The sequence below is a fragment of the Halyomorpha halys genome, unplaced genomic scaffold (genome assembly GCF_000696795.3).
Source record: "Halyomorpha halys isolate HHAL.00 unplaced genomic scaffold, Hhal_1.1 Scaffold2958.1, whole genome shotgun sequence".
Taxonomy (NCBI): Eukaryota; Metazoa; Arthropoda; class Insecta; order Hemiptera; family Pentatomidae; genus Halyomorpha; species Halyomorpha halys.
The window spans coordinates 20,462-46,201 of record NW_027107036.1 but is presented as its reverse complement, the minus strand read 5'-3'; the positions used below and the strand labels follow the sequence as shown (position 1 = coordinate 46,201).

Below are 25,740 nucleotides of genomic sequence, written 5' to 3'. Positions count from 1 at the left end.
AGGTAATGTAATTCCATAGTTTATAGTGACCTAGGACAAATATCTCAGTTTATCTTTCTTGCAATGTCTATAAGCCTGATGAACATTTCTTTTAAAAAATAATTTAATCTTTCCCTGTGTGGGGGGAGTAATTGTAACAATCTCTGTGGAATAACAATTAAAAAATTTAAACCCGATGGTACTTAAAGGGATATATTATTCTTTCAGTTCATTTAAAAGAAATGAATTGTTCCGTTTAGAAATCTCATATATTAATGCATCAGGGTCACTGCTAAAGATTAAAATAAATATATTGAACATAAGGCAGTATCATATTATTTTAATAATAATTTTTAATTTTTCTAGCTGTGTTGATTTTTTAATTTGTTTTGTTATTCATATCTTGGATGCATTGTAAATAAGTTTATTTTTTATGGTCAGTAGTTAAGACAAATATTATGTTTTATTAAACAAATAAACTATATCAATTTATTTATTTTTTTTATCTAAAACAACATTTAGAAATTGAGGATTACAAAGGCATTTTTAAAAATGGATGTAGGTTGTTATTATCTGCCATTATATTATTAACCTTAATAAATGAATTGCTAATATTTAAATTGTTAATTAACTTGGAAATGATAAAAGCTTAACTGTCCATTGGAACTACCAATATTTGGTAAAGTACCTAACTAATGTGTGTATACAGTCATTTAAATAAATTTTGACTGAAAACTCATCAACGACTATAGTGAATGGTCTATTTTCGATTGTTTATGTATGCCTATCATGTTCTTAAAATGATTTTAGTGGTAATAGAAATAATTATTGCTTAATCCATACTTGATGAGGAAATGGAGCATGAAACTAAAAAATACATTGGATAGATCTGATATTTAGGAAGGATGTTTCCATAATATTCAAGAGAGGATAGTGACATAATTTTTATTTAATTATTGAACTCACATATGGAATAAGTAGCCAACTAACAATTTTTAAGAGATAAATTGTATTTTATTTCTTTATCCAATAAACATATAGAGGTATGCTGTACCTTAGGTTTTAGTGCAAAGCGAAAGTTATTGATTTAGGTTGAAAAATAATTTCTTAAAAATGTTAGTTGGTTTCCTTTTGCATATACGGGCTCAATTTATACTACAACTAAATTTAAGTTTATTTCAAAATAGTGGATTGTGGTGTTCTGGTGTTTAGATTGATTCAGCTTTTGACAGAACATTATTGTTCTGTTTAATATCTTAGTTCTACTTTACCCCAGAAAAAGTGCCTAACAATGGTCATGGTATAAATCAGGCTGTTCAAGCCCAGTGCAGACTGCATAATGTCCCCATAAATAAATACCAATTGTAAATAGAAATCAGGATCTACTGTTTTTTTTTTTTTTTGTTTTTTTTAAATTAGACATTTAGCTAGCAGAAAAGTTTTACTTCGAAAGAAATATTTAAATGAGTAGTTTTTTAATCAGTAAAGTGAAGTTACTTTTAATTTAGGCAGTAGCTGAAGACTATTTTTTTAAATGTCACCTTTTAAGTTTTCAAATGATACATCAGTGTATGAAATTAGTGCTCATTAATTGTGGCTACCAGCTTTAAAAATTATGAAACTGATTTAAAACTTTTGTTTAGAATAAAAATAAATATCAATGATCATAAAAATGCAATCTTCAGAAAATATTTATTTAACTGAGAATGCCCTTTTTCCAGCTATAGTCTCAATTATTGAGTATCCATAATTTTTGTAACTGAAGAACAGCCCTCTAGTAATTCAACCAAAATGAGCTTAAATACAATTACTTACCTAAATATTACCTACTTCCATCACTAAAAATACCTGACCAAGATTCGAACCATTCCCTTTTATGAAGAGATGATTGGGGATGCAGTAAGTGAAGAATACTAATAAATAAAAACTTATTGATTAGTGCAAATCTTTTGACCAGAATTTCAAACCTTCACCAGGACTAAGAACAAAAAGCAAGATAAAAAAAACCCATAAAGAATAAGAGGAATGACTTGATTATTGGAAAACAACTAACATTATAGATACAAAATCTTATTAAAAGACATGTATAGTCCAAGTATTATAAGAAGGTAAAGGCTGTATGAGGAAGATAATAATAAAATTAAGTAAGAGGAAAGAACAAATAATAAAATACTTTTGAAACCTTGTTAGTAATTATGAGTATATGTAAAAATTTTTTAAAAATAAAGTAATGAATGAAGTGGGAAATAAAACATATGCAGATAATTAAATATGTAAGTAAAGTAACAGAATTAGAGAAATAAAATATGAAGTCATTTAATCCAAAAGGAATAAAGAAACATGAATATTTTAATTTAATGTTAATTATTTAAAATTAAAGTTATGGGAAAAAATAATAAAGAAATATGTATCTAATCAAATATGTAAGTAAAACAATAGAATAAAAGAAGTTTATTTCTTATAAAATAAATTTGTTTTTCTCTGACTGCACCCTTAATCATCTGATATATATTATCCATGGTCAACTATCTACTCATCATTCCCAGATCTTAGAGATGTGATTTCAGCTCTCCTTACTACAAACAACATCAAAATAAAGGTAGGTGCCCACTCAACAAGCCAAATCAGAGTAAAGTGTGGAGTACCATAAGGTGGCCCCCTTGTCTTTGCTATTCAACCTGGCCATAGACCATCTATACCGCGACCTGTGTGAGCAAAACTTTGTAAGTAAATATGGATATAAGCTCAATAGTGACGAAGGTTGTGTGGTCCTCACAGGGTTCCAGGAGGACCGGGCGGTTTCAGCGTGCGGAAAGAGTTATTGATAGCGTACAGAGGACGTTCAAAGAAATCGGTTTGGCATTGAATCCTCAAAAGAGTGTGGGCTTCGTCATAAATAAAGGAGAGCTGGAATCGACGAAGCTCTCCTTCGGAGAACGGAGATAGCATTCTAACAATGAAAGAAGGCGACACTATAAAATATTTAGTTCTTAGCTACGTCCTGAAATCCTGGATGGCATCGACACAATGATTCGCAAAAGTGTTAAAGCCATTATAGGGCTCCCTGCGAACACCTCCACGGCGATGTTGTATGATCCGAGGAGGTACCGAGGTCTATGCTTGATCCGCTGCTAATGAGAGGCTCCCCTACAACACTGGTCCATTGCTCAGCGGCTGTAAAATGTACCCGATGCTCCAGTCCACTTTCGATTGTTCAGCCGAGACTGCTGAATGTGTCGATAAATTGAGCGTTGATCAGGAGCATCGGAGTGTGAAAGCTCTACGACAGTCGCTACGTAAAAATGCGTTCAAGGAATGGGCTAATTGCAGGTGGTAGGGCATTGGAGTACGTTATTTCAAAGAGACCCCGAGAGCAAATAATTTTATATACGATAAACAAATACTTATGGGCTCTGAATGGTCCAATGCCCTGAAATTGAATATAAATTATGCACCCCTACGTGGAGTCCCAGGTGTCAGTGGATAGAAAAGTTGGGTCCCTCTATCGCAAATGCGACAGAGAGCCGGAAACACCAGCACATGTACTGGGGAAATGCCCCAACAACTCCCTCCTCATTACACGCCGACATCATAGAGTGAAATACGAGTTAATGAAGCTCCTAAAAGAAAGAAATTTTGCCTGCTTTGACGAGGTCTACTGTGTAGATACGGATGGATCCACAAGATATGCGGATATAGTTGCTTTTCCAAAGAAGGGGAAGTTTGCAATCATAATGGATCCCACCGTAAGATATGAAAATAACGACCTTGACCAGGGAAATAAGGTAGATAGGGAAAAGAAGGAACTCTACTATAAATGTATCCCTTTCCTCAAGGAGAAGTTCCGTGAGGGGTTCGGAGAACGAGACTTCAACGTGAGAGGCCTCTGGTTCGGAGCCCGTGGAACGATTCCCAGCATAACTAGGAGCTTCATGGAGGAGCTTGGGGTCGATGTCCAGGACGTGGCTAGGATGACAGAGAATATAATACTTGACTCCCTGGGAATCATCCACCACCACATGCATGGAAATTATTGATTAGGGGAGTTATCCAGAGGAGGGATGGCATGCATGCATCGCATATCTTATTTGTTGTTTTATTTATTACTTTATTATTTTTAATATTCTAATATTTGTTATATAGGGAAATTTGTTGATCAAATGAAATAAGGGTTGTGAAATGGAAGGGAAAGGAAAAAAAGGAATAAATTGAAAAACTTGTATTTAGTTTGTAGACTGGTATTAATTGTAAAAGAAAACTGTGGAAAAAAAAATGTTAACTTTCTATTATACATCATATAAAAATATGTAATTTATATATGTCCGATCACGGATTGATCAGTATGCTGTGTAATGTGGCAACCCGATGTATTTGGGCAGCATGAATGAATAAAGCATTTCTTTCTCTCAGAATATATAAATATTATATTCGGGGGTGACGGTAGCATCGTGGTAACGCTCTTGTCTGCCAACCCAAAGGTTGCGAGTTTGAGTTCCCGGCCCTTTGCGGGATTTTTTCAACCATATAATTATACAATACTCACTCACAGCCTCGGCATTTTGAGGCCCGTTAGCCAATGGGTGGCACTCGCAAAAATAGGGGAGGAAGTGACGAACCCAACCTATGAAAACCATGTCATGAAACGCGCGGTGTATTTTTTAAGTATATCGCACGAGGCCTTGGACCTCCACGGTCTATCGCACCAATAACGATAATATATTCATTAGAAAATACACAATTGAAAATCTAAGGGAAAGAAGGTTTAGAGGTACTTAAATCATCGACTTCTACGGTAGAAAAGAAGTTATGAACAAAATTAAACGTTTTTGGTGCACAGCTCAGAAAGTATTCGTTTTTATCACGGTTATTATACTAATAAATTTGTTTCTTTGTGAAGAATAAGAAAAAAATATCATTTATTCCAATAAGCTGTGTTGTATTTACATAAGATTGTAAGATAATCTTATTTGGGGTAAAGTAGATCTAGATAGTAGATTTTTTTTTTTTTTAGAAAAAAGTATATTATTTACATTTATAGCATTGTCGGTTACCCCTAAATACCAATCTTACTACCGTACCAAATTGAAAACAGACATGACAGTAAGAGGTGTAAACGCCGACATTGCATGGCATATGCGCTAGGCTTTATAACACCTAAATCTATTAAGGTCGATTCTTGACCGAAATCACCCACTAACATCCCCGTTAGCAACGTATTCGACACCCTGAAAACAATTTCCATTGACACACCCACTGCTACTAATACAAACATTTCAACAACGCCTAAACAATATAACCTGCCCCTATTGTCATTAATCCACTGGTTTCTGCGGTACACCTTAAAAAGTTCCTTACTGAGGCACACATAGAAAAATTCATTATTAGATCCTCAAAAGAGGAAACTAAAGTCTGCTTGACCACCAAACATGACCCCGACAAAACTATACTTTTCCTACTACAACTGGAATAATGTGTATTACCACACACATAACCCCCACCCCCTCCCCGAGGTACCAAAACTCTTAAAAAATTCATAATGAAGTGGTTCGATATAAATCACCCCTTGACTCACTGAAGAGACCTTCAGGCCCGCCTATTAGGGATCAAATCAGTATAGAGAATGCATAAAACAAACTCCGATTGACAGAAAACAGATTTGACGCACTTAGACGTCACAACAAAACACACAACCACCCTCGAACAACTCAAGTTGTTCCAATAGACCATATGATCTACTAAGTAGAAAAAATGAAAAATATTGGTGGCCCCAGGCAATGATATAATTGCTAGGTATACACCAGAAACTTCTATGAACGTATCACAGTCTTAGTTCGCTGTGGGGAAAATCACCCCATTAGCAATGCCCTCAGGACAACCCTACCCCACTGACTTCACTGTAATTAGGCACATGTCTCGCTTACAAAATGCATTAAAATACTAGAGTTAATAGAAAATCTTAAAGATATGAAAGAAATGTTCACTACATTAAAGATTACGCTCAATCTCGTGCTTCAGAACACCCTTCTCAAAATCAATGGTTAGACATTCTATCCTAAATTACAACATAGGAGGTTACATGAAACGCAAACTTGAGATCGAAACCCTCTTAGCCTCTCTCATAGGCCCTCTGCAGTCACACTGACAGACACATAACTAACTTGACTAACTCTAGAATTACCTTTCCTAGGAAGCCGCCCCGGAAGGAATATAAGTCTGGGTACTTATGGTAGATTATATCCCAACCAGACAGCACAAATAGAGTCAGCATTGAATGGGTGCCGGGTCACTGCGGCAACACTGGCAACGAACATGCTGACAGATTTTCTAGGAATGCTCTGAAAACATTCCTGTAACACCTGAGCCTGTGTGTGGCATTAGCCTGAACTTTGCCAAAAACACTATAAAGGCAGCTTATGAATTAAAAGACAAGCGCCACTGGCATAACAAGAGACTAACAGGCTAAGCTGTTCCTTGATTAACCCCGTAGTGGCCATAGCGATGAACTGCTTCGGTTGGACAGGAGCTCTCTTAGAATAATTACAGGGATCCATACAGGTTACTGTAAATTGGTAGCCGAGGGGATCGAACCCGGAAGATCAGCCCAGCTCCATGAATACCAAAACGAAGACTTGGTAGGCACTAATCAGTGGCAGTTTGTGGGAGCGGAAGGCGATGGCTGAGGTACGAGTTAGTTCGACTATCCGTATGGAAGGCGCCAGTCTACTCAATAAGAACAAGCCACCCTCCTCAGGAGGAGCAGAGGAAGGGCAGGCGCCAATTGGTGCTAGCTTTCCCTATATTCCTCATCATCTGCCTGACCAAATGATCAAGGTAAGACAAATTAATATTCAGCATAAGTCGGCTAATGCCGAATTATCCAAATTACTCGGGGATTAAATCCACTCTTGTGGTAATTCAGGAACCTTATTGATACATGGGGACTATTATAGGGATAAAGAGGTATAGGTTTATCCGCGCAACCCCATGTGAAGACAATCCGAAGGTTTGCATCTGGGCCTCTAAGGACCTGCAGGTGCTCCCACTCCCTTAAATGAATTTGGCACTAACCATCAAGGCATGAATGAAGGTTGGCATAAATAATATTAAGTTGTTAATAGGATCTATTTATGTTCCCCATAGTCTAGATCCCCCTTAGCATTATCTAGAATGACTTCTCCGATTTTTAAGATTTACCACTCTTAATTGAGGAAGATATTAATGTTCACCACTTATTGCGGTGAAGCACCGACAACAATGAGCTAGGTGAAGCCTTGCTGGAATTTATAGCCTCAACTGATTTCGAAATCCTCAACAGAGGGGGCGAAGACACCTTTGCTACAAGAAAAAGGGGCAAGGTTTTAGATATAACAGTTAACTCAAGCCGCATTAAAAACCTTTGTAAAGACTGGAGGGTTGCCTCAGTCATAAAATTGTCTGATCATCGGATGATCTCAATTTAGATAATAGCTGAGAAGCTTCTTCTCGAAAGAACTGTTATATCAGCCTACGAGGAGGCTTGCCCATTGAAAACAGAGTCTATTAAAAAAGTCAGATGGTGGTCAACTGAATAATCAATTACAAAAAGATACAAGGAAAGCCGATAGTAAAAGTTTACAAGACAAAGCTAAAGTCGGAATGGAATATACCGAACTGTCTTCAATGAGTATAAAAGATAATTAAGAAGACATAAACGAGATGGCTGGCGCAAGTTCTGTAGTAACGTAGACAATGTAGTAACAAACCTTGTCCCATTTAATGGAGACGCACTTTCCAGGTTGCCAGCACAGAAAATTAGAATATTCGTGGATTCCCTCAGAGAGGCTTTTAATGAAGAAGATTGATGGTTAGCGGAGTCTATCGTTTCGGACGGAGCCATTACGTGGGCTGGGGGGGAAGCTCAAGCCATACAAGGCCCCAGGTGCAGAGGTTATTCTCCCATGGGTGCTCAAAGAAGGATTTAATGCCCGACTCCACCGTATTAGGGTATTGCTTACAGTCTCTCTGGCATTGGGTTATTACCAGAGTCATGGAGGAAATCGTTGATAGCTTTTATTCCTAAAATTGGAAAGGAATGTTGCTAAGTCCTATCGACCTATAAGTTTATCCTCCTTCCTGTTTATGATCCTGGAGAAGTTGGTGGCAATTTTCCTTACAAGCAAGGTATTACCAATCAATCCTCTTCATCCAAATCAACATACATATCTTCAAGGAAAATCTACTGGGACTGCCCTGCATTCCTTGGTTGGGATGATCGAAAAGGCTTTAACTCATAAAGAGTCCGCCTCAGGACTCTTTTCTGATGTAGGAGGGTAATATGAAAAAAATAAGCCCTGATACAGTCTTTAAAGTCTTATTAGAAATTTCTGCCCCGAATGCGATGGTTAGTAGGGTCAGATTTGTTCTTAATAATAGAATAATTGTGGTTTTGGAAGACGGTACCAGACTACATGCGCAGGCAATAAACACTTTTTCTTTACAAAAAATAACCAGGAACGTTTACTATGTTAGAAATTCTCTTTTGTACATTTAGGCATAGTTTAAAACAATATATGTAGTTGATTGGATCAAATTCCAAATTAATTTGGTTGTGAACTTCTTCCAAGAGATGTGACACATGAGGCTATTATTATTTAATTCACTAATTCTGCTTCATTTTAAGGAAGTGAATCGCAGAATACAACGGCGAGCATAAAATTTGATGTACTGAAATTTGTTGTGGGGAATTCTCTAGTAGAAGTCAACGTTTCACATCCCATAACACAGCTACGTTGGTAATCATTTATAAGTTACATGACCTGGATATTATCAAAGTGGCTTGGGCAGTCGATCAGCTGAAGCTGCCAATTGAGGGTGATGTGATGTTTTGGTATTATTGTTTTAAAGTTAATTCCAATCGACAGAGGATAGGATCTGTTCGTTGATGTATCTACTCATTTTTGAGGATGGCTGAACCACATCTAACCAACCAACAGTTGATGAAAAATTCAAGTAGGAAACAAATACTATAGTTTCCCTTCCTCTTATTGAACTATTGACCATTTTTTATTTCATATTAATTTATATTTATCAATCTGTTTCAAACAATTATTATAAGTTCTCGTATCAACTTATCATCTCAAAAATTATATATTTTTTTTTTTATTGCCAGATATACAAAATGATACTGAAGAACCATATCCCAGTTTATCAGATTTTCATGATTATGAACCTAATTTAGAATTTGATGATACAGAACTACAAACTGCAACCGTTGATCTTGGTATGTATACAATTTATTATTCTGTGTATGTATTATAGTCCTACAGTAGAAAGGGAAAACAAAAGTGGTTAAATATCTTACAAAAATATTGAATTTCCTCTTTTAAGAACAAGTTTTATAGTAAAAACTTTTTTCATTAGATATTACCACTGAATGGCTTATACCTTTAGTATCTTTTATTTGACCTTTGTGATTTTCTTAACTAGTGATGATACACAATTTAACATTGAAGTGTATTTTCTTATAGACCTATTTTATGATTTCTAACTTTGATTTCCTTATTAATTAATTCCTTATGAATATTTCAATCATTTAGTATCTGTATTGTATACTTAATTGTCATAGTATTATCAGACTATAACTCAACAACATTTGAATCATACAATAGCATTTAAAATTTTAGACGTATTTAATTTCAATATGTGGTGCTTTTAATTCAATTCACTTAACATTTTATCACAAGATAAGATTTGGTTTTAGAATTATCCGATTTATAAATAGTGTAATTTACTTCTTTAGGAATTAGTTTTTGCACGTGTAATAAAAAGAGAATTGTTTTTATTTGGACAAGATTCTCAATTCTCTTTTTTTAGCACTTGATGCCAAAGTTGAAGCATTAGCTGCAAGTTATGATTATTTAGAATCCCCAGTTTCTGATGGCACAATTGAAGAAAATTTTGAAGAGGAACTGGTTGATGCACCGACTGGCTACGATAGCCTAACATACCAATACGGTGATGAAGATTATGATGCTTTTAGTGATGTTGCAAAATATGGTATTGTCGAAGTTTTTGGAGATGACACTGCTGGTAGGAGAATCATTGTTGTTTCTGCCTGCAAACTCCCACCGAGCAAGGATTTGGATCATTCAAAACTTTTAAGGTATAATTTTTCAATCTGTTAAAGTATTTTATGATTTGTAAATGCTGATTTACTTTTAAAACATTTTGTTTCAAGAATTATTAAACTATTATGTGTATCATTTGTACTTTAATTTTTTATTGAAGTCTGTTATTTCATTTATATAAGAAGGAGGTAATATCTGTGGCACTCCTGAAAAACTAGGTAAGTCAAATTGCCTAAAAATTGAACTTTAATGGGTGTAACCTGTCCTCGGGACGTCTGTAAGTTGTTTTAAATTGGTTAATGTTGTTTACCAATTTAACACAACTTAAAAGATGGTTTACTCCCAGCAACCCTAGTCCATCTTTTTTTTACTTCACTTTTACTTAGAAGAGTAGGCATCTTCCTTGTCTTATGAGGCATGGTTATAATACCAATAGTACTAATTATTAATACCATGGTTATAATACTAGTAGTACTAATTGGTTAGAATACCAATAGTACTAATTATTAATACCATGGTTATAACATCAATAGTGCTAATTGGTTATAATACCAATAGTATTAATTATTAATACCATGGTTATAATAACAATAGTACTAATTATCAATACCAGTAGTACTAATTGGTTATAATACCAATAGTACTAATTATTAATACCATGGTTATAATACCAATAGTACTAATTATTAATACCATGGTTATAATACTAATAGTGCTAATTATTAATACCATAGTTATAATATCAATAGTACTAATTATTTATTAATCATAGAATGCTGAAGAAAGGCTGGCTTTCAGAAATATCCCTGAAAGCATAAATACAGCTTTGTCTCATTTTCTCATCTGGAATAACAGTCCAAAACTTGTAGTGATTTTTCAATCAATTTATTAATGTTTTTGGGAGGAATAAGGGCCCATATTGTGGTTTTTTGGAATTAATACTTCATGAAATTCCTTTAGATTAAGAATTAAGGTTTATTGTATTAAACCAGCTACATCGTGTCAACCTCTCAAAGTTTATTAATTCAGTATTAGTTCATTAGTTATTATTACTACTGTGGTATTAATTATTACTACTATTTTACTAATTATTACTCTATTTTATAATTGTTCTTGAAGTGATAACTAGTTCTCCAAAAGCTTCAAAATGTTCTCACCTTAACTCATGATGATAGTAAAATAAAAAACAGCACAAAGAATGTCTCAACAGGTTATATAGGTCAGAGAATTCTCATTCTTCACATTCCAACTACCAAAACATGATTTAAACTTAAGTTTACCAATAAAACCATTGCTGAACAATCCTATTTTACACTATAATTTTCTCAGTATAACCTAAGCTATAGATGGATGGAGTCATAAAATTAATCATTCTTTGATGTGCTAAAGTACATTTTTAATAATTGTGAGAAAAATAATTACAGCTACAAGATTAATAGAAAATACAATTTTTTTAAATAAACTAAACTATTAATTGATGTAATTATATCTATAAAGTTTACCTTTAAGCCTGTCCTATTGGATCCATTCTGTAATGTTGTGTAAGACAGGTATTCTCTATTATATGAATGATTTCATTTAATGTAGAGGCTCAATACACTAACGAGTGTTCTCTTCTAGATTTAAATTTTATAGCCTTAAGGAACAATATAAAAGTTAATATCACTCATTAATATGTCAGTTATAATAGATCTAATGTATCACAGAATCTTTGATGTTATGAAATTAATTTTACCGATGACTTGTGTCCAGTTTTGTATGAAGGTTAGGACTGCAAGGATGTTTGGGAACATGGATGAGGTTGATAAAAGAGTACAAGAAAGCATTTAGTATGACTGAGAATTGTTAATCAAAATTACATAACTTCTATAGTATTTCATGGTTAAAGTACATTTCTAAAAATAAAGCTGAATTGTGTGGACTCTATTTTACACAAGCTGGTTATAATTTTGAAGACAACAACTATTAAATTGAATTAAATTCAAATGAAAAAATTACTAAATTGCTTTCTCAACAGAGTCCAGCACTTTGCAGTCACTACTTTTTATGGCTCGTTCAATAGTGGTTACTTCTTGGTTAAATGACCCTAGTGGTTGTTACTAACTTTTAGTATAGATTGTAGTGATTTTTCTCTTCACTTATAAAATTGTATGATAATTACAATATATTAATGTCGTCTTCATTCCAACATTAAAAGCTTTATGGATTATAGGTGGCAAACTATTTAACAATAAAGTAATAGTACTATAAATTCCACAATTTTCAATAAACTTTGTGGAACTGTTAATCTTTTCTTGACCTATGCAAAATCAACTAAAAATGACTTACCACATATTAATATAACTACATGTTAATGCTAAATATTGTTTTGTTTTAAAGCAATTCTTTAAAAAATAGTTTTTGAGTAATTGATTAATAGTTTTCAATTATTAAAATATATGAATGATGTTTCAGGTACCTGATGTATACATTGGATAAGTTCGTTGAGCAGGATTATACTCTAGTTTATTTCCATTATGGCTTAAACAGCAAAAATAAACCAACACTGTCATGGCTTTGGCAAGCATACAAAGCTTTTGATAGGAAGTATAAGAAAAATTTAAAAGCTTTGTATTTGGTACATCCAACTAATTTAATTAGGGTTGTGTGGCAACTATTCAAAGCTGTCATCAGGTGAGAACACTACTTTGCTAATATTTTATTAAATATAGATTTACTTGTTGAGTAAAAAAATTAATAGAAGTTTTTATATTAGAAGCTTAAAAAAAACAAAATTAAAATATTAAAATAATTAATGTGTTTTTGCCTTATTGTTCTTAATTAGATTGTCCTATAAGTGATTTTTCTCTTTGTTACTGGAATTGCATGAAAATTATGAATAAATAAATGAAACATAGTGTGACAAAATATTTTTGTGCTTACATTACTAATTTACCAACTCGTCACAACACTTTCCAGAAAAGTACATTTAGTAATATTTCTCATTAAAAAAATTTTGACATTTCTCTCTTGCTGAAGTATCGCTGAAATATAAAAAAAAAAAAAAAACAGTTTACTAAAGTGTACACTTTTCTTTTAACCGTTAGTTCATTACTAAATTGTCGTAGAATCAATATTAAAAATACAAGGAATGATTTTTATGGATTTAATCATCCTGTCAACTGAAAGGCTCATATCACTGGTTCAGAAGAATAACGACACTACTGTAAAAATTTTTGAAATTGACTTTATAGTTTTGGCAGGCTCAAAAAGGGATTAACTAGATGTTTGTAAATTGACATATTTATATTTATCTATCACCCTACCCTACTGGGGGTTTACGGGTGTTCTCAGCAGTGGGCATAAGTCACGCTTCTATAGCTGTGCATACTCTTCTATAAAATATCTCTTGCTTTTCTTCCCAGGGTGAAGTAAGCGAGCCCACAGCCTCCTTCCACCTATACCTGAAGGCCTTGGTAGTTCAGATAGTTTTCTTTTGTCATCAGCTGAGGGAGATCACTCTCTGTTAGAACGTAGAGACCCTCATCATCTTGACTCTCAGTGCCTCATAAGCATTACGCACGAGTACGAGGTGTCCAGCGGTCTCTGGAACCTGATAACTTGTGTGTAAAGGATCAATGCTTATGATGTGAGCAGCGAGCTTAACTCAGGAACCCTCATGCCCTGTGAGGAGCTGTGAGACTCAGTAGTCCAGGAGAGGGTACCTTCCTTATCGCCTTGTAAATTGACATAATTGTAATTACAAAATTCCTCCCTTAGTGTATTTTGAAGTTCAATTATGTCAACTTACACACATAGTAAATGCAGTTTTGATCCTGCAAACATAATTAAGCCAATTTGACCAATTTTACAGTTGCGTCATTGTTCTTCCAGATCAACGATATATAGGTTAACTGATATTAAAAAAGTAATTATGAATATAACTCATGCTAGAACATACATTTCATTTAGGAATTTTTCGTCATTCTTCATTGCCTTCTGCAACTTTCTATGTTAAATATTATTTCTAAAATTTGTGGCTTTCCAACGATAAATAATACATCTATATCACTTCTTAGTCATATTTTCAGTAATTTATTTTGAATCGGGAAAAAGGATTTTTCCTCCTATATTCTCCAGATAATTATCAAATCCTTTCACAGTTTATATTTATCCATTTTCACTTCCAACAAAAATTTGAAATGGTTAATTATTTCAAAATGATAGATAATTTAGAGGAAGCATTTACCGAATTTAATCAAAATTTTTTGAGGCATTTTTGAGAAAATTAAAAAATTGATTTTATCAAGAGGCACTTCTGGTCAATTAATTTTATCAAAAAAGTTGCTGTCACAGATCTGCCTTAAATATTTAATTTTAATTCCATATATCCTTTTGTTTTTAAGCTAGGCTGACCACAGACAAGGGCACACACAAACCATTTTGCGAAAATTGGTTATTTGTTCTCATGAGACCTCAAAACGTGTAAAAAAAATAAATTAATAAAATAAAGTAAATAGAATTAGAAATTTTTCATGGTTGCACTACTTTCTCTATTTTTTTGGGCAAGTTTCCCATTAGAGTCTTATACTGCCTAACCATGGTTGGTGGGCAAAGTTTTTTTGTGGGACCGCCATTCAATGAAAAAAGTCAAAGCCCCAGGCTGTATTCGTACCGGCACCGCGAATAGATCTCAAATTGGTAAGATTGCATCTTACCACTCTACTGAGCTAAGGGCTCCCTTAGTTTCTTTCCCTTACTGTATATTTCATAAAGTGAAAGGAAAATTGCCGCTAACCACTACATCAGATGGGATCATTAAAGGAGAATGGGAGGGAATTCATGTTAAAAACAGTTACAATGTTCATTTTTTATAACATTGAAAATTATTTTAGAGAGATTTTTTACATAGTTGTCCAAGTCCACTGATTGATGGGTACTATTCCAAGAATATTCATCACTTTGTTTACTTTTTTTTTTTATGTTGAATTTCACTCTAAAATATGACCAATAAATATTTACTATTCTGAATCTTTAATTTGGTAAGAAAAACAATAATAAAATAAATATACATTGGCATGCTTACCTGTATATACATAATATGTGAAATTTAACTTAAACATTCAGTTTTATCCTAATTAAATTAAAATAATTTATGCTTTAGATGCAAAATACCCAATTTCAGGCAATAATAATCAAGATCCTTATAGTTTAGCCCGTGCAGGTAAGTTAAACCTGCAATTTTGTGCCATATTAAATTTCAATGGAGTAGGAATCAGTTAGATAACGGGTTTAAAGCATGTTACACAACAGAATCAAATGTGCAATAACATTTGATTGGGTTTCTAATTATTATTTTCTTAGAGGCCTGTTGCAATAGAGGGTTTTGGTTTGTCTTCACCTTCTGCTGATCAAGACAGTTAAACCACCCTAGTAGAAATAGTTCATTGTGATAATGAAAGAATAATTGAGCTTGTATTATTAATCATTTAACTATTAATTGTTTATTGTTAATTTATTAATTTTTAGTTTGGTGACATTGTTATTTATTTGAGTTTTTTAAAAATCACAAACAAATTTGTAAATGAAACAATGATTTATTCGTTAAAATTAAAAAATAAACAAAAATGCAATTTTGGTCCAAAAAATTCCAAAATGTATAAATTCGTGCAATAACCACAAAATGTGCAATTTAAAACTTGTTCCAATAAAACGTCCTTTTATTAGTTTGAGTTTCAGTTCAGGTTTAACTGATCAAAATCTAGGTTTAGATTCAAAAAAAGCTACATAACAAAAGATATAATTGCATGGAAATGTGGTCTCTAATAATGACAATTGAGGTCCACACAAATAAAATTGTGATAATGAAAGATTTCACAGACACCTACTCTCTAAATCTTCATAATAACCAACACAAAAATACATTATAAAATATCTGTCACATCTAGTGCCGGGTTCCTTTTTTGTAGTTGAACTACTCCAGTTAATTCAGTATATAACAGGCATTTTCAGAACAATTAAGAGGTACTAGGACTGATTTTACCTTTAAAATATAGTATTTATAACTTTTTTTAACATGCTTATTAATATAGTTAAAATAAATAACTTATAGGTATTGAAGGTATTTACTAAATACAAAATTTGTGTGCTAATAGACATTAGTAGGTTTTATAGTTCTTGGGATAGTTTTTCAAATACCAATTTTTTTTTCTTCTGAAAAATGAGAAATTAACATTTTTTAAACTTATTTATGCAAATGGGGAAACTGCTGCTCGTATGAGCAATTCCATTGTAGATGAGTGAGTTAAAGTAAAGGATCATCTTATCAACCTCATGCCAGCAGCAGCGCCAGTTTAATTCCGGCCTGGCCGGGTTGACTTTTATTTCATGACAGTCCCATGGAGTAAAAACTCGGCTCTCCCATTTTGTTTAGAATAGGTTGATTACCTATAGTATATATACACTTTCCTTCTCTGTCAATTAGAACTTGAATTGAAGGTAGCTAAATTCACTATAAAGCAGTTAATAATGATTATTTTTGTAGGAGTAGCAGTTAAAAACTATTTGCCATAATAAATTCACAAAATGATGATTTTTTTTTGTTATTTGGGGAACAAAAATATAATTTTTATAAACTATATCCCGGAAGCTGTTTGACTTAGATATGTTTATTACTACTTAAATTGAAGCTGAATTCACCATACTGTAGTTAATCATGAACATACTGAACATTAAATATACTATACCTTGAAAAAAGTATAATAATTTTTTTTGGCTAGTATGTGACTTAAAAAGTATTGAGCACGGAATGAAAAACAAACAAAATTTTTTTAATTTGATTGGACACCATTTTTCATTCCCCCAGCTTTAAATCAATAGATGTATATTTTGTAGCTTATCTTTGAGGGTGTAATTGATTGAAACAGATGAGACGTTGTATAAAATAAGCCACATTTTTTTTCAAGAATTGAGACTTAAGAAACTTAAAGTAACAAATAATTAATTCATAATAAAAATATCATAAATACAATGCAATCAATACAAATCATAATAAATATATTCTTTATTAAGTCTTTATACAAAAGATAAAATTTTAAACCATTAAATTAACAATTTTTTGTTTTCGTCTTGCTGTTATTGGTCCCAGAACGTCCCAATCTCCTTGCTCATTCCCAAATACTCCTCTATACCAGACCTTTCAACGACATAATCTGTACGCTGTTCTTTGTTACTACTGAACAATGAATTTTCCAACATTTTTAGTCAACATAATTCAATTAATAATTTAAAAAATCACAATGATTAATTAATAACCTTAATTAGCTATTACTACGATATTACAAGTAAACTAAGAATTGTACTAAAAATACAAGTAAGCACTAGTACATTCCCAAGATTTGTACAATTTATGAAACAGAATCAATTGTTCTTTAAAATATTTCACTTGTACTTTCGATTTTAATTTTAGTTTAACATTATTTAGTCAGTGAACAGTCTGACAGTTTCAGTGTTACTATGCTTAAATCATTTCTGATAATGATGTCACTTTGTCTCCAATGTTAAAATTGTGTGATGCACTGTGATAATACAGCATTCTACAATCCTGCTGTGTTGTCTTAAAAGCTTTTCTATTGATTTTCAACTCTAAGTACAATAATAGGATTGTCAATTGTTAATCAATTCTCATTACTTCAGTCATTTATCACTAAAAATACATGTATATTTTTTATTTTTAGATGGTGACTACAAATTTAAATGGGGCGGGTTAAATAAAATAAAAAGAACTCTTTCTTAACTAAAGCCGATTTCTAAGGAATTATTATTTCTTCATGCATATTCAATAAAAAAGTTTGTCAGCAAAAATTATCTTATATTTAGTAGTTTACCATCAGGAAAAGTGTGAAATGACAAAATGAAAGTGAAAAGTCCATTATGGTATTTTTTATCCTTGATACTTTATCACTTGCTAGGTAGTACATACTATTTAGAAAAACAACATCCCTATATATGAAAGATTAATTTTTAAAACTTTGTTTGTTATGTTCCTTATGTAACCGATCTAGCCCGAACCCGATATTATTCCTTCCATAATAAACTCCCTAACCACCCAAACCCACTAGTTTCTAACCTTGCTTCCTCTTCCATTCCTGGCAATCCTCCGAGGCACCTGAAAAGAAGATGGTCTCCTGACCTTATATTGTAAACTGTTTTTAGAGTTCTACTACTGGGTAGTTTCTCTACATCCTGTATCATATCATTATGTCATTATGATCAAATTTACTTGTTGTATTTTTTATACAGTTGTAAATATCAATAAATAAATAAAAAAAAAACAAAAAAAAAAACTGTTTCTTTTGGAATCGATGAAGGACTAACAGCCTAGTGGTTTCACGCTCATCGAACAATATGAATGTAACCTTCAAATAAAACCGTTCCCGTATGCTGACTTGTACTTATTTATTTATATAATATCACTAATAGCTCTCCCCATCGTGAAACAAAATTATTAGTGCTTGTACTTTGTAATTTTTACACTTGTAGTATAGTTATTTACTAATACTATTAGCTTTATTATGAAAAAAGGTCAAGATGTTTGATTTGATTTTATAAAATACTAATTTAAATAGATGAATCCATCATTAGGAATCAATTGTGCAATTGCAATCCATCATTAGGAATGCAATACTTTAATTTCATAGCAATCTAAAATGAATTGTAATATATAGTTAAATTCTTTAAACTACATTATCTCTGAAGTATTTTTATATTTTTCAGTTACATTAGTACTGCATTAAAGGTGCAGATATGTTTCTAATTTGTGTGCCAGTGAATCAATTACTTTTTCTTGTTATAAATTTTTTATGATTCTGTTTTAATTAAGGTTTGAGTTAGACTATGTCGTATCAAAATTCCTTTTACATTTGTTTTATGTATACTAAAAATGTTGATTTTTTTTTTCCTAGTGTCAAATTTGGTCGGAAGGTTATGTATGTTAACTATCTCAACGAATTGGCTGAGCACTTAAATTTGGAACAGATAACTATACCAGACCCTGTCTTACAGTAAGTGTTGAATTATTGCTTCCTTCTGTTATTTTTTTTTATTATTTTTTTTTTAGTGTTAAGTTAAAAAAAAAAATAAAACATTTAATTCATGTATTAGTGAATATATTTGTAATAATGCTTTTTGTATTTAACATTTCTTGAATATTTTGATTTATTGGAGGTTGAAATTGAACTAAAAATAGTTTTTATGTAATTATATTTTTAAAAAATTTGAAATAATTTATTCTTAGGCTTTATAAGTGTGATGTAATGACACAACGTTTAGTAACAAACACTTAGAGTTGAAATCCTAACTAGTTTAAAAATGGTAATTTCTTTATTTTTCATTATGTGATGGCAATCATTCTCCTTTCTATATTTCCAATCATGCCTTATGAAGAAACAGTTATTACTATGTTTTTGTCTTTCCATGGTTGTTAGGGTAATTGTAAAAATCTGTTGTCCTAACAACTATTGAACTTGACAAGACTTCTTTTCCTTTATTTAATTATTAAATCCTTTCATAGGGTATATTTATCCATTATTTCTATCTGCTAACTATAGTAGATGGTCAATTACTTCAAATAATCAAAATTAGAGGTACTTTAGGGGAAGGATTTCGAAAATCCAGCATTTGACTATTTTAATTGGGATATGATTTGAAAAAGGTGTAAAATCAATAAATTAAAGAGGCACTTTTAGTAAGTGGATGCTAACGAAAAATTTGTTATTACCTCTCAGGTAATAGCAACCTGCCTTAAATACATAATTTGATTTTGGTTCAATGTTTTGTTTCTGAGCTAAGCTTTTCACATTCACACACATTTGGAGGCCCTTGAATGGAAATGTGTATTTCAATTGAAACTCCGATTCAAGGTTTTACACGATAGCAATACTATATGCTCTCACTTTACATATATATAACTTAAGTATCGGCAAAAGCAAATTGTCAAAAAAGAGAAGAAGGAATAAGATCTAACACGTTTGAACTGCTGTAGCATCCTGGCTTTATTGGGTTCAGTACATCTCTTCATATACATTCGATCAGCTGATCCCCTCAGTCAGCTGACATCGAAGTAGCAGCTGACTCTGACTGTAACTCCCTTCACCAGTTTACGAACAATCCTCGTAATCTAATATTATATAATATAATAACATAGAAAACAATAACAATTCAGAAAAAGTATTTACAATAAAAATAAATTGCTATATGCATATAATTGTAAAAACTCACAAGCTCCCTGAAATAATTGCTTTATTCATAATTTAAACCTAAGAATAAAATTAAAGAACTCTTTATACAATACCTAAATAAGCTAAACTGAACAAAAACAATTTTTACAAAAGTCAAACTAAACCTTATAACAAAAAACAATGAATAGAATTACATTAATAACTAATTTCTCTGTAATACAATCTAGTAGTGGCTGGCAATATGAACAGTTCTCCTCTTTTTAGGCTCTTTAATACTTTCTACAGTAACAACATTGTGTTCCCTAATAATTATCACCCTGAATGGACTCTCGTATCGTTGTATCTCCTTACCCCTGTTAGACCCCAACTTTCTCTATACCATCGTCCCGATTTTTCCATCAAATCACCAGATGATCTACTCCACCTCCGATTGCTTCTCCATATACATTGGGCGTTGATTTCCATTCGTTCATCCAGGCTCACACCTCTTCTTTGGTATATCCTTATTATATCCTCCAGTTCCTCCATATCTACTGGTCTTCCTTCCTACGAGCTCTCGTTAGATGAAGATTCCACACTATCATCTTCCTCCACCACATTCTGTTCTCCCTCTTCCGGTATCCACTCCCACAGGAATTGCCTAGACGGTTCTCTGCCCTCCTCTTCCACAGCATTTACTGTAATTGGTCGAAACAACCAATCGGCTACCACATTTTCTCTTCTTGGTTTTTATATTATTTCCATATGATACTGTGCGAGGAGCACCTTCGAACGCATAATACTTGCCGAAGACTCTTTCAACTTTCCCACCCATTGAAGAGACCTGTGGTCAGTGTGTACCCTAAACTTTCTGCCAAACACATAGGGTCTAAAGTGGTCAACAGTCCGCACTATTCCCAAGAGTTCTCGTTCTAGTGCTCTGTATCTGGTCTCCATCTCTGTTAGGAGCCTACTGGGCGATCTCCCACTTTACCCCCTTGAGACAACACCCCTCAGCGGGTTCTCACTCGTGTCCATAATGATATTGAATTGCGGAGGGAAGTCTGGGAATGCAAGCACCGGCTCCTGCTGCAGTCTGATATTGACCATCGGAGTATGCTCACCTTTCTCCCTTTTTTAAGAAGGTTGTCGAGTGGGACGAGGTACTTGGCCATTTCTGGTACAAACCTCCGGTAATAATTTAAAGTTCCCAACAACCTCCAAACTCCCATCAAATCACTAGGCACTGCCTTCTTTTGTATAGTTGCAACTTTATCCGCATCAGGTTTATCTTCTTCTCTGGAAATAGTGTGACCTAAAAAATTTATTTGTTCAAATAAAATAAAATAAAATCCTGCCCCAGCGATAATTTCTTGGTTCTCTTGGCCTCCTGTTCCACAGCATTTACTGTAATTGCTTGATGAAACAACCAATCGACTACCATATTTTCTCTTCCTGGTTTATATATTATTTCCATATTATACTAAGAGCTCTCGTTCCAGTGCATTGTATCTGGTCTCTGTTTCTGTTAGGCTCCTGCTGGTGTTCGCCACTAGTTTTTTTTTTAAAGTCCGACACCCCCTTCATTAGATCCTAGGCGGTTGCTGTACAGACCTAATCCATTCTGGCGTCATTCCATGAGCTTGCACTAAAGAGATTTCCGGTAGTGGCTGAATCTCCTCCAGAGGTGGGTTCCCTGCAGCTAAAGGTTGGTTGATTGCAGCTTGAGGTTGGTTGTTTTGGTTCAGACCCTCCAGGTTCAAAACTGCTGCTCTCACGATTCCGTTGCTGGCCATATTTTTATAAAATGAAAGGAGATGCCCAAATAAAATCTTCTTGAAAACAAAAATTACTCCGGTATGTAAAGGTCCCGGGTTTCGGCACCACTTAAGTATCAGTGAGAGCAAAACTTAAAAAAAAAGGAAAAGATATGACACACTTGGACTGCTGTAAAAAACTGGCTTTATTGTGATCAGTACATCTCTATATCTTTGATCAGCTGACTCAAGCCGTAACTCCAATTTATATATACACACATATACATGAAAAGGTAAAAGAAACTAAAACCTTATCTTTACCTCTAATACTATATTTTAGAAGAATCAAATGGCTAAAAAATAATTCATTGATATAAAGAATAATATGAAAATTATTAAATATCCCTATTTACGGAGATATGTGAATCTTGCCAGAGTGTCAAATGTCTTATATTTTCTTTTAGTGTAAATGGTGTTTTGATTTGGAAAGCACCAAATTCTATTCAGCCATTATCATTAAAAGCCAATCTCTTAGTACTGCTGAGAAGCTCAGTACTGCTGAGGAGATCGTAAAGGGCTATTATATCTAATGGCCTTATGTTTTTTTCATGCCACTAATTTGCACAGGATTAATAATTATTAATAGCAACCAACACTTGGGAAAACTTAGAAATATTATAATAGTTAGTTTATTTTTCTGATGTTTCTCAGTCTGAACCCAATTGAACTCTTCTGATATGCTTTGCAGAGAGTACTGAATTTCTAGCAGGGTTACAGAACATAACAAAATATGATGAGAAAACCAATAGCAAAGATGAAAATTCTTCAATAAAAAGTAAAAACTTGTTAATTAAGTTCATCTTTTACATTTTATGAAAATTGATCAGTATTGATGAAAAAATTGTGACAACATGAAATCTTGACATATGTTATTGATAAAAACTTCAAAGATCATTATCATCATTGGATTTTATTGTTTATCTTGTTTTTTTCACAATTTTTAGGCATGATGAGAGGTTGCTTGCGAAGCTGAGAAAACCTCCTCGAAAGACAGTGAAGGCTCCTCCTCCTTCCCTTCCCACGCAACAGTTTGGTGTGTCTTTGCAGTTTATAAAAGACAATCACCAAGGTGAAGTAATACCTCCCATTGTGAAACAATGTATCGAGTTTTTGGAATGTCCAGATGGTAAGTTATCATCTTTATGGTTAAATATATCATTAAAAATAAAAAATTCAACTTAGTCTGTTTATTGGATTTATTTTGATGTTCCCAATTTGGAACAAAATGGGTCTAGTCAATAATTATTCAGTTTCCAAAAAAAAAAATTATTATTTTAAAAACTCATTATAAAAGTACAAATAAAATTTATATTAATTAATGTAACCTATTCTCCAATTTTTTTCTTGAAACTTTTTTGAGTAGGATGGTTTTCTTTTTTTTTTTTTGTCACAGAAGAACATGGATCGGTTATTTCCTCTGCCTCAAAAACACTTATCGACTCCAATATTGAAACCATTTTCATTATTTGAACTTATACATTCATCAACACACATGTTATTTGGAATGAGTGGGTTGTCTTTCTTCATCAGTATTTTTCTCAACCATCAATCAATTATTTTCATCCAATGGTAATTGACATTTGTCAAGTTCATCATCAGAATTGTTGGCTATTTGCTATGTCTTAATAATTTAAATATTCAACTGCTTCTTTCACAATAAGTAACATCTCTTTAGTTTTTAAAAAAAATTCAAAAGATGAATATAGCATAAAAAGTAAGTGAACTTGAGTATCCTGTTAAACTTGTAAATAATATAATAATAATAAAAACATATAAAATGGACCCTCGCAATCGTGCGGGTTTTTGTACTGCAAATAGTTATATAAAGTAGTCTGGTCTCAATCTTATATATAAATATACATATGACAACAAATTTTTTTTACTGGTAATTAGTATTGATGCATAATATATAAGTTACACCCTGTGCAAATCAAATTCAGGCAGATACCCCTTGAGAGAAGGAAACAATCCAGGTACAGAGTCGGATGTAATTCCTGTCCATGGTACTAATGATTCAATTGGCGAAAGAGCTGGGGAAGAAGGAGGGATTTGGGACAGAGCGCTCGTTTGTGGAAATTGCTCAAGATCTCATAGATACAAGCGCTAGAGAGGTGGAGGCCCAAATGGAAGTAGAGGAGCCGGGGTGGACTCGGATGGAATATCATCGGTCAAGAAACATGCCAAACCCTTAGAGAAGGAGAGAACACAGAGATGGTAGAAGAGAGAGAGCTAGTAACACAGAAAATAGAAGGAGCCAAGCTAAACCCAGAAACAATGGTCGGCCGGAGGAGGTGTGTGGTAAAACTGGACATCTGATAGCACAATGTCTCCGCACCCGATGTTTTGAATGTGGGACTGAAGGACATATTGCTTGACAGTGTCCCTCTATGTATCGGCGGAGGGAGCAAAATGTGCCTGAACCGATGGAGGTCAGGATATCATAATAGAGGTAGCAGGAGTGAGGTGTCTGGTAGACACCAGTAGTTCCAGTACTATCATGTGTGGAGAAGTTGTGTAGTGGAGAGAGATCACACCAGATTCAGGTATGTCCCCCTCGGGCATACCTGAGGAAGCGAGGCGGAAATAGGTTTGAACCTTTGAACTCGAAAGTTTAAAACGACAGGGAATCATTATTGACATTATGTCTCCATACAATAGTCCATTGTGGGTGGTGAAAAAGAAGATTACACCAGACAAAAATACCAAAAAGTACAGGGTCGTGATAGACTAATGGAAGATGAATGAAAATACAATAGATGAAAAATATCCGATCCCCAGATTTGAAGACTTATCATAAAATTAAAATGCACTTCAAATGTTTGTTCCAGAAATAGCAAAGTATCTCTAAATTATTACAGGAGGTTTGTTCCAGAAATAGCGGAGTATCTCGTTCCACTCAACAACTTACTCAAGAAAGGCATTAAGATGATTGTCACTCTGATGATGGAGGACAATATCAGACGGTGCATGGAGAGGTTGCAGCAAGAGCCGGTACTCGCTTTTCCAGATTTTAATCAGCAATTCATGATAAACACAGATACGAGTGAGTATACACTAGGAGCGATACTGTCTCATGAGGGCGATGGGGGAGAGCGCCCAGTGGCGTATGCCATCAGGCGCCTTATGGAGACGGAAAGTAGATATAGCACAATGGAGCGAAAACTCCTGGGAATAGTGTGGGCCGTCGATCACTTTAGACCATATGTGTTTGGCAGAAGGTTCAAGGTAAATATTGACCACAGACCACTCTAGTGGATGGGAAAACTGAAGGAATCATGTGCCAGGATAACTCGCTGGAAGGAGGTTGTAGCGCAATATAACATGGAGGTTGTGTGGTGGCCGATTGGTTGTCTCGAGCCATAACCACGAACACCGTGGAACAAGAAAATGGGGGTGGCCCAGAGGGCACTTGTGTCACTCTTGCTGCCTTAATGCTATCCCCCCTCCATAGGCAAGAGTGTCACATTGTCAGTTGTCTTGAATTTTGAGTTGTGTCACTTTAGAAATACTAGTGCGATATATTCATTTATCTTTTCTAGGTCAGAAAAAAAAAAATAAAAGTCAGTCTTTGAATAACAAGCGAGTTGGTCATTTCTATCTCCCTTCTCTCTTTTTCATTCTTTGAGCTCACAAATGTTTAAC

The 25,740-nt window shown here is 33.5% G+C and overlaps 1 protein-coding gene across 1 annotated transcript in view; it reads left to right on the top strand.

Moving 5' to 3' along the window:
• Positions 1-8,780: 8,780 nt before the first annotated feature.
• Positions 8,781-25,740, top strand: part of RhoGAP68F (Rho GTPase activating protein at 68F) — a gene marked incomplete in the record, with an annotated part of 32,410 nt that continues 15,450 nt past the window's right edge. The window contains 6 exon segments of the mRNA XM_067045400.1: positions 8,781-8,967; positions 9,128-9,238; positions 9,832-10,120; positions 12,540-12,758; positions 19,028-19,126; positions 23,043-23,224. Of these exon segments, the coding sequence (XP_066901501.1) occupies positions 8,922-8,967; positions 9,128-9,238; positions 9,832-10,120; positions 12,540-12,758; positions 19,028-19,126; positions 23,043-23,224 (946 nt within the window).